Consider the following 11,154-nt stretch of genomic DNA (forward strand, 5'->3'; position numbering starts at 1 on the left):
GAGATTGTGTGAGTTGGGGGTTATGGCCTGGGAATGGGAAGAGGAGATGGTCAAAGGGCACTGGGGAACTCTTTAGGATAAAGGAAGTGTTCTACATCGTGACTGAGTGAAGGCTGTGACTTTAAATTGCCAAATTCACCAAACTGTACACCCAAAATGTGTGAATTTTATTATATGTAAATTATACTTGCAAGAAGATGATTTTGGTAAGTTTTCAAGCTAGCCTGTCTCCCCCAAATATGAACCATAATTTCGATGAGACTGAGTAGCCTGGAAGCTAGTCCAGAGACATCCAAAGCACAGCTCTGATAAGTCCTGTTATGCACCCTAAGTCCAGGTTGGCAGAGGAAGAGAGGGATATCATCTGATGTCCAGAAGCAGTCACAGAGTTAGCATCTGGTGGTTGGAGAATGTGAGGTGATGGCAGGAAGATCGAAGGAGCAGGAGGCAAACACATACCCTGGGCACTTCTGCACTTGACTGTTGGCTAAGTAAACCTGGAATTCATACTTACTAGTTGAAGAGAGGGGAAGCCAGAGGTGCTTATGCTCTGTCGATGGTACTGGCCAAGGTTTGGTGGGAGAGTAAACTGTTTCCTTATTTCCGCTGAAGAATACCTTGGATTAAAATAGAAAAATCAAAATGAAGCGATTATTTTAAGAAATCATCTCAATTTTAGATGCAATCTTTGATATTATGTTATAAAACACAGGCTTTGGCTGGGCGATAAGCAGAACTGACTTAGGTACCCTCAGTGGCCTGTTAGTGGACATGGTAGTTTTTATGTGACAATGCATACCCTTGAGAAGTACACAGAGGCCATGATGCCTGCAGTCAGGGTCCTGCCCAATACTGGAAGGATGATGGCAGAAGAAGGAGGACTTTGAGGCCAAGAAAAAGATCCAGGGCATTTGACTCCTTCTCCCCCAGCCAGTCAGAGTTCTCTCTACGTGAAGATGTCTGGTCTCTGACTAGAATCCTTCAAACCCTGAGCTGCCATTTTGATCCAGCCATCCTCATTTCAAGCAGCAGAACCCATTTGGCTGGCTGGCTGCTATAGCAGAGAACACCAGAGAACTGTTATATGAATGCTTCTACCTCCCTGTAGGCACCTCCGATGCTAACGGAATTCCCAATTATTGTATTTTTTCCAAACTGCTCCTAGTGGAGTGATCCTTCCCATCACTCATAGAGACAATGCACAGCCAACACTTCAGGGAGCCAGGAACCACACACATGAGAGGAAGCTGTTCCCCACTGTCTGCTCACACCTGCTGGCAAGTGACTGCTGGCCAGTGATTGCCCAGCTTACCAACAGGTTGACTTCTGAGCATTCATCTGTTAGCCATTTGTTTGGAGCTCAGAGCACGTTTTCTCATTACATCGTTGTATCGGTGGTTGCATTCTCAGGCTAGTGCACAAAAGTGTATTTAAACCACAATGAGGCCAAAACATACAATACCAATACCACTACTGAATATAATTAGAAACTAACAGAGATTACTGAGGATCAAATGAGGTCATACATTTTAAACATGCTTTGTGTCCAACAAGGGTATATATAAATTTTAAAATATTGTAACTTTAAATATAATATGTAAATGTAATACTTAAATATTATGAACAAAGCTTATTATATATAAGCTTATTATGTTTTCTCTGTGAAAATGTGTGCTAGGGCGCACTTACTAACTACCCTGCATGATGAGTTTTCTCAAATGGTTGGCTTTGTTCCCAACCTTGGCAATGAGTTACACCTAGAGGCAGGAAACTGGGTTCTTGTCCCAACTTTGGCATCTATTCTCCCTCAGGAGCATCCCAGTTTCCTTTCAAGATGCCTGCACGCATGCTGTGTACTGTGTAGGCAGAAACACAAATCAAAAGGGTGGGCACATAACTCACGGCAGAAGAAGCATCTCTCTTTCCCAGGATTCTGAATGACAAATGGAGAGAAGATTGGAAGAATAAGGCTGGAGCGCATTCATCCTAGTGGTAGCCCCTTACATGATGAGGCAACAAAGTGTGAAACCTCAGAGAAAGCAGTAGCGGCAAGCATAACTATACTCTTTAATTTTCTACAGCATTTTGTTTACTTAATTTTTTTTAAGTATAAGAAAATACCAGGATAGAAAGTAAGTATTCTACTAGCCGTGAAGGAAATGCAGATCAAATCACAATGAGATGCCATTTCACAACCACTAGGCTGGCTGTAACAAGAAAGAGGGGCAATAAAAAGTGTTGACAAGGATGTGGAGAAAATGGGGCATGCATATGCTGCTGGTAGGAATATAAAGTGGTGCAGTCATTTTGGAAAACAGTCTGGTGGTTCCTGAAAAATTAAACAGAGCTCCCATGTATCCCAGCAATTCTACTCATGGGTGTATACCCAGGAGAAATGAAAACATACTCCTGGCAGTATGCAGTGGCTCACACGTGTAATCCCAGCACTTTGGGAGGCTGAGGTAGGTGGATTACTTGAGGTCAGGAGTTCGAGACCAGCCTGGCCAACATGGCCAAAACCTGTCTCTACTAAAAATACAAAAAAATTAGCCAGGCATGGTGGCACATGCCTGTAATCCCAGCTACCTGGGAGGCTGAGGCATGAGAACCTCTTGAACTTGAGAGGCAGAGGTTACAGTGAACAGAGATTGCACCACTCCACTCCAGCCTGGTCGACAGAGCAAGACTCTGTCGCAAAAAAAAATATATATATAACTATACTTCCCCACAAAAACTTACGCATGAATGTTCATAGCAGCATTATTCATAAAGGCCAAACAATGGAAAAAATCCAAATGTTCATCAACTGGTGAATGACTTAACAAAAAGTCGTATATCCACACAATGGAAATTACTCAACAATAAAAAGGAAGAGAGTACATATATACACCACAACATAAATGAACCTTGGAAACATGAAATAAGCTAAACCAAAAGACCACATGTTCTATGATTCCTTATATGAAATGCCCAGAATTGCAAAATCTATAGAGACTGAAAGTAGATTTGTGGTTGCCTAGGGTGGGGATATTGCAGAGAAATGGAGAGTGGCTCCTAATGAGTTTGGGGTTTCTGTCTGGAGTAATGAAAATGTTCTGAAATTGACCGTGGTGATGACTGTGAATATGTTAAAAATCACTGAACTGTACACATGGGTGAATTTTGTAGTATGTGAATTATATAGGTAGAGTTGTCTAGATAGAATTATATAGAGATAGGTGTGTGTGTAAATATTCTACAGAGACAAAAGTGACAAATTAGTATGTTTATGACAAAAGTAAAAAATTAGTATGACAACTAGGAATGAAAGAATAACCTCAGATTTTGTCTCCAAGTGCTTGATAGACTGATTTTAATTATAAGTTGGACAGTCACCAATTTTTAAAAAATCAACAGATTAGACCACTGTCCAAAACAAAAGATCTGTATTGCATGAGCAACAATGTATCTTGTGTTTGGCACCATAGGAACTCAAACCAACACTGCAATTATTTATTTGCTTACTTGAAAAGAGGATCATAAACCACAGAGGGCCAACACAACCAAGCCAAGGCCCTTTTCTGTGACCAAGCTGACCTTTTTACAGATAAGACTGACGTCTCCTGAGACTGCTGCCTCCAGGTCTTCCCCCAAGAGCTCTCAAATAACATGTCTTCCTTTCATGGCCATTCTAAAACCGTTCCTATTATAGACCAGAGTGGTCTGTCTGAAATAAGAATATCTGAAAATGTTCAGGAAAGAAAGTAGCATTGTGAGAGGATCAAAGAGGCAAGGGGGCCAGAGTCTTGCTTTCGTTTTGAAGCAAGATCTGCTGTCCTATGCCAAAATTCCAGTATTTTTGTCATCATCAAATCAGAATGTTCCTGCTCTCTAGTCTTCTTAAACAGGGCCAACTGGTATTTCTGTTCCAGGCCTCCATGTATGACTTTCCTAATTCAGAACTATACAGCTAATCTTCTTGACACTTTGAGCCTAACCCAATACCTAATAGCACTCCTATTTTCTCTCCCTAGAGAACCAATTATACAGAAGGCAATTAAACCTGTCACTTCAAAACTGTCAAATATGAATGAATTGTTTGTCCCTAAAATGAAAATAGTGAATCATTCCACATGGAAAAAAAATTGCTTCATATCACTTGAAGAACTTCAAAATAAAATGTCTCCAGTGAGGCCCTACACACATATTAAGCTAGCAGAAATAGGCTGGAATGATAAAATGTCATGTTGGTCAAGCTGTGGGAAAAGCAGCATGCCTCATACCCCTGGTGGGGCTGTATATTGGCTCTGTGTCTCTGAAAAGTAATACTGTAATATGCAATCAGAACTATAAAACTGTTGTTACTCTTTAACTATCTTGCTTTGGGGAATATACACTGTGGAATTCATACAAACAAAAATATAATTTTGAGCAAAAATGAACATCAGAACTCTGTATCTAATAGCATGATAGCAAATAATTGGAAATAACCAAAGCATCCCACATCAGAAAGAACACTGAACAAATAATAGTATAAAATACATGGGATATCGTTTTTCCATTTAAAATGACAAAAATATAAATTAGGTTGACCCATGGAAACCTTCATACAAAGTAAGCTATAGTAGAAAATAGTATGAGCAACTAAATACAAACACACAACAATGTAACAATATATGTGGAAATATACTACAAGGATCAGAAATCCTTTCCATAGTAACAAAGTAGTTTAATAACTACCTCATTTAGGTCTGTCTCCTGTGAAATTATGTAAGTTCATAATTTTTAAAAAATGCATATGGCTGAGCTCAGTGGCTCACGCCTCTAATCCCAACACTTTGGGAGGCCAAAGCAGGTGGATCACTTGAGCTCAGGAGTTCGAGACCAGCCTGGGCAACATGTTGAAATCCAGTCTCTGCAAAGAATACAAATATTAGCCAGGTATGGTGGTGTGTGCCTGCAGGCCCAGCTACACGGGGAACTGAGGTGGGAGGATTGCTTGAGCCTGGGACGTTGAGGCTACAGTGCACTGTGTTCATGCTTGCTGCACTCCAGCTTGGGTGACAAAGTGAGACCCTGTTTCAAAACAAACAAACAAGTTGCATATATATAAGTTAGTGTGCAGACAGAGCGTACTACTCGGGATGTTTAAAAGTTATGTAAATGTCAGCTGTTAAGTTTCCTAATACGGAACTTCAGTCCCAAAAGAACATATAGCACCCCAGTGTCCAAATCAACCCTCTTCATCTCTACCCTGGTCCTAGTGAAGCGGGGCATCTGCCTCCACAAAAAGGAACACAACCAAAGCAGGCTGTGTTTCCATGCGGGTACTCTGTGTGGCTTTTATTTTCCTTTACATTTGATTCTCAGACCAAATTTGATATGTCCGAGATAAATTTCATGATGCTAGATTTATATCATGATAATATTTCCTTAATGAGGTAAGATACCCTTCTTCTAAGGAACTCAAAATAGTTTATAAATATTATCTTCTTTATCTTCACACATTTTACTGGAAAGGAGCCTTGGGATTTGTTTAAAATGTCAATACCCATTGTGACTAAGGAGTCAGAATGGTGGTGATGGATGGGCGGTAGGGAGTGGGCAGAGAAGCTCTATGCTTTTATTCAGATCAGCAGATAATTATGATGTACAATTGGGACTACAAACCACAACCAATTATAGAGTAGAGCTTGCAAAGTGTGGCTGCTGGACCATTTGCAGTATATCAGCTACTTAAATAAAATTTCTAATTCCTGGACCCTCCCTAGTCCTGTATTAGCATCTCTTGTGGTATGGCCTGGAAAACTATATTTTAAGCCAGCAATTCCAGGTATTTTTATGTCCCATAAAGCACAAGATTCACTGATAGTGCAAGACTGTGAAGGAGTGGTTGGTTCATTCATTCATTCATTCATTCCACATTGAGAACACACTAAGTGCTCGGCTCTCTGCCAAGCACTAGGGATTGAAGTTGAAGACAATGATGCTGCTGCTCCCCAGAAGCCTGATCCACTGAGGTGGGAGGAGGGCAGATGAATAATTGAACACTTATAATACGATAAGTATTCTAACACAGGAATATGCACAGTTCCTTGTGAGCAAAGAGGAAAGAGCTTCTAATTCCACCTAGGAATGTTTAGGAAACTTTTAAAACAAGGTTTCTGAGCCAGATTTTGAGAAAAAAAAAATTATTAAAAAAGGGTCTAATGAGGAAGACAAAGCATTTTAAACTTTTAAACCATTTCATGATACGTAGACATCGGTTTTTCTCATTCCCACTTTAAGTATTTTAACCATCATGCTGCCTCATTTCTTTAAAAAAGATGTGTCTAGAAGGACAACGAACAAGAATGAAAACTAACTGACAGAGTCCTGAGTTTTGACATTTGCCATTTGCTTGAGTTCAAGCACATGAGTTGACTAGGCTGGGTCTTAGTTTCATTAAATGTAAACCGAAGGGGCTGGGCTATATAGTCCTGAGCACCTTTCCAGCTCTAAAGGGCAAAGATGCACAAGAATCTCCAAGCAGATCAATCAGCACCGCAAGCTACTCCAGCAGCTGTACTAGGAAACCAAACAGCCCTGGAAGGCTCTCCCTGGCTGTCGACCTTCAAGGAAAATCCTTTCATTATCTGCTGGTGTGGCCAGCAGCCAAAATGGTTGGATAGATTTTAAAACTGATTTAAGAAAAAAACTGTATCTATAAGCATTGAAAGAAGTTTGGGTCTCTTGAGGTTTTCCTGAATCTGACATGTTTTAAACAACAGTGAAAGGGGTGGGGTAAAGAAAAGCAAACACATAATTTGCTCTTGGTAACAAACAGCTGATTGTAAAACACTCCACAAACATAGTGTAAAGCACAAAGCTAGTAATAAATATTAATTAAAGACATCTGTGGGTGTACATGTGAACGCAACCACAACATACAGTATAATTAAATCTTGCAAAACAGCCATTGTTTCAGGACTAGAAATGATTTACTTCAAGTGAGCAGTGAAAGGATGCTATATACAACCCTCTTCCCAAATTTCCTAAATTACAAGGTTAGGGCAGGGTCACATTTTTTAAAAATCAAGGTTGAAAAATTTGTTATAAAAAACTGGCTCTGGGTGATGTAGCTACCAAAGGGTTAGATCACTATGCATGGCATGGATAAGGTCTGAAAATACAGGTCTGGCTCAAGAGTGAGTAGTTCCTGGAGTTGACCGCATAAAAGAAATCTAAGGCTTTTTCTGAAATGCATTCTTGGATACTTTTAGTAAAAGTCTACAAAATGAATTTCTGTAGCAAACTTTATATATCTATATACACATATATCTATATATCTATATACATTCATAAACATATATGCATACATATTTTCAGCCATAAAGTCTGGAATAAATTCCTCATAAGTTCTTCAACCTGTGGCCTTACAATAGACTATTTCAGGTCTTATTGTTTCTCATATTTTCTATCTCTTCTTATAAACAGACAAGCCGTAACTCTACAACTTGTGTAAAATGGATTCAACAGGTGGAAACATGACTACAAAGAAAAGTTTGCCCCTTATTAGCAAGGCATAGAATTTACGTTTCTTCCTCACACGGGAGTCCCAAATCCCTTTCACTTAGAAAGCTCCTCTGAAGACAGCAGATGTCTTCATCTGAAGATGGCTTAAGTGTTTGAGGGTGGAGCAAGACCGGAGAAGGATTCCTCAATGTCTTCAGAGATAGCTCCTCTCCCCAGGCTTTATATATCATCATGTAGTTTCCTTCTTGATAATAATCATCTACTGATGAAGCAGCATAATCACCTAAGAGAACACCTATAATTTGAGTGTCTTGTGTTTAAAGAAAAGAGAGCCTTTCCAGAAAAGTGTGTTGAGTTATAAGGTAACCGATGTAACCTATGTAAGCTGGATCCCAAAGGAGGAGGAGGGACAAAACGAGCCAAAGTAATATTTAAAGAAACATTGCTGATAAAAATACCAGACACAGATTCATAAAGCCCTATAAATGACCACCAGAATCAATACAGAGGAAATCAAACCTAGACACATCACAGTAAAACTACTGAAAGTCAAAGAGAAAAAGAGTCTTTAAAACATCTGGGGGAAAGATACATTATCTTCAAAGTGTACTAACACAACCAACCAACAACTTCTCAATTTACTGAAAAAGTAAAATTCACAAACCAATGCAATGACATCTTCAAAGTGCTGAAAGAAAATAACTAACAATCTAGAATTTTCTACCTAGTGAAAATATCCTTCATAAATAATGAAGAAAAAAGATTTTACCAGATAAACAAAAATGGAGAGAATTTATGACCAGCAGAGCCATATGAAAATAAATCGTAAAGAGAGCTCTTGAGGCAGAAGAAAAGTAATCCCAGATGGAAACACAGAAGTGTTGAAAGCATTGAAATACACCAAAAGGGTAAACATAAATAAATCTAAATGATAGTGATTGTACAACATAATGATAATAATGTGAAGTTTAAAATATATATAAAATGAAAACATCAATGATACACAAAAATGTGTGAGGGGTAAATGGATTTCATATGTTTTAAAGCCCATATTATATCATCTGGGAAATGGTAAAAGTACTAATTAATCCTATGATTCTAATAAGTCAAACATGTATTTTTGTAATGTCTACAGCAAGAAGAAACAAGTGGGCAAAAGAGAAAAAACCCCACAGTAGGATTGAACATTTATACCCAAATATATCAGGTTTTGTTTGTTTTCTTTTTTTTTTTTTTGAGACGGAGTTTCGCTCTTGTTACCCAGGCTGGAGTGCAGTGGCGCGATCTCGGCTCACTGCAACCTCCGCCTCCCGGGCTCAAGCGATTCTCCTGCCTCAACCTCCTGAGTAGCTGGGACTACAGGCTCCTGCCATCACGCCTGGCTCATTTTTGTATTTTAAGGAGAGACGGGATTTCACCATGTTGGCCAGGCTGGTCTTGAACTCCTGACCACAGGTGTTCTACCCGCTTTGGCCTCCCAAAGTGCTAGGATTACAGGTATGAGCCACCATGCCTGGTCTATATCAGTTTTAAATGTAAACAGATTAAATTCTCTAATAAAAGACAAAGGTCATCAGACTACATTTTTAAAAATTATGTTACTTATAAGAAGCACATTTTACTTTTAAAAACAGTATAATTAGCAGGCAATAAGCTGCACATATTTACAGTATGCAATTTGATAAGTTTTGACATATGTATAGGACCATGAAATCATTTCTACAATAAAAAACTTTCTTCATGCCCCTTCTTAATTCTTACCCTCCTTCTCCTGGTAACTACTAATTTGCTTTCTGTCACTGTGGATCAATTTGCGTTTTCTAGAGTTTTATATAAATAGAATTATACAATATATCTCTTTTTTTGGTCTGGCTTCTTTCATTCAACAGAATTATTTTGCAATCCATCTATATTGCACCATGTATTAGTAGTTTACTCCCTTTTATTATAGAGGAGTATTCCATTGTATGGATATAGCACAGTTGTTTTTTATTTTTTTATTATTATTATTATTTTATCCATTTACCTGTCTATGAATATTTGAGTCGTTTTCAGTTTTTGGCTATTACAAATAAAGTTGCTGTAAACATCTGTGTTCAAATCTTTATATGGATACATTCTTTCATTTCTCTTGGGCAAATGCTCAGTTAAAGTGTTTTAACGTGGTTGTATACTCCCATAATCAGTGTCCAGTTTTTCCCATATTTTCAATAATACTTAGTGTTGTTAGTATTTTTAATTTTAGTTATTAGACCAGATATGTTGTGTGTGGTGGTATCTCATTGTGTTTTTAATTTGCATTCCCTAATGACTATTGATGCTTAACAAGTTTTCATGAAGAGGCACACTTTACTTATTTTTAACTTTTATTTTAGGTTTAGGCTTACATGTTTGTAATACAGGTAGATTGCAGTGTCTTTCTTTCTTTCTTTCCTTTCTTTCTTTTCTCTGTCTCTCTTTCTCTCTTTCTTTCTTTCTTTCTTTTGACACACTTTAAACATAAGGACATAAACAGACTGAAAGTGAAAGAATTTAAAAAGTTATAAAACCTAGCCAAAAGAAGGCTGATGTAGCTAGGTAATATCAGACAAAATGGACTTTAAGAACCATTACTGAAGAGAGAGACATTTCCTAAATAATCAGAGAGCACAATTCAAAATATGTATGTATCAAGTAATATAGGCTCAAAATATACAAAGCAAGGACTATAAAAGGAAAAGGAAAAATTTGCAGCCACAACTAAAGTAAAAGTTTCAAACATACTTCTGTTCTATCATGCAGATAAAAAACCCCAGAGATCCATGAAACCTGAACACGATAAACAAACTTATGCTAATTGACATATACAGAAAACAAACACTATGCCTAACTTCAGAGTACACATTCGTCTTGCACGCATTAAACTTTTACAAATTGACCATATGCTTGGCCATAAAACAAATCTCAACAAATCGCAAAGGTCAGAAATCATACAGAGCAGTTCCTCTGATACCATGTAGAATTAAATTAGAAACGAACAAAACCTGTTAGCTCTAAAATGTCTAAATATTGGTTTATTTTTGCAAATGACATATTTTAAGCATTTTTTTTCCATTTATGTACCTGGGCTAAATAAGCGGTATAAAAACCAAAAAGAAAATAGCCAGAGAGGAAAACTACATGTAATATTTAGACATAGTTACATAAGGTGTTCTATTTTTATTTTGAGCATGTAATATATTTTGCAATTTTAAATAAAAGAAGTATAAAAAAAGACACTGTAAAATGTCTCCCTCCTACTTTTGTCTGCTGGGTACCCAGTTCCCTCTCCATAGACAATCTAGGTAATAATTTCCTGTGTTTCCTTCTGTGCATATAGAGTTTATAAGCAAATACAGGTATATATTCTTTCTCACATTTTTATTTACAAATGGGAGCACAGTAGTTGAGAGTCATCTATGTTGTAGTGTTCATCCATAGCTCATTCCTTTATATTATGGAGGAGTGTTCCATTGTGTGAATATCACAATTTGTTTATCTGTTTGCTGGTGATCTTCATTTTGCTTTATTCACTTAACAGATAAATACATAATAATGCCCTCATTCTTTTTTTTACAGCTGCATATGTATTCTATATGTAACTGGGCAATAATTTCTTTTTTTTTTTTTTTTTTTTTTTTT

At 37.6% G+C, this 11,154-nt stretch overlaps 1 protein-coding gene across 1 annotated transcript in view; it reads right to left on the bottom strand.

Moving 5' to 3' along the window:
- The window catches only part of DOCK8 (dedicator of cytokinesis 8), a 246,736-nt gene that overhangs the window by 194,517 nt on the left and 41,065 nt on the right, over positions 1-11,154 (bottom strand). Inside the window, exon 2 of the mRNA XM_017543412.2 lies at positions 515-617. Within this exon, the coding sequence (XP_017398901.1) occupies positions 515-617 (103 nt within the window). The remainder of the gene's footprint in view (positions 1-514; positions 618-11,154) is intronic.

This window comes from Cebus imitator, unplaced genomic scaffold (genome assembly GCF_001604975.1).
Source record: "Cebus imitator isolate Cc_AM_T3 unplaced genomic scaffold, Cebus_imitator-1.0 Scaffold155, whole genome shotgun sequence".
In the NCBI taxonomy this organism is placed as follows: Eukaryota; Metazoa; Chordata; class Mammalia; order Primates; family Cebidae; genus Cebus; species Cebus imitator.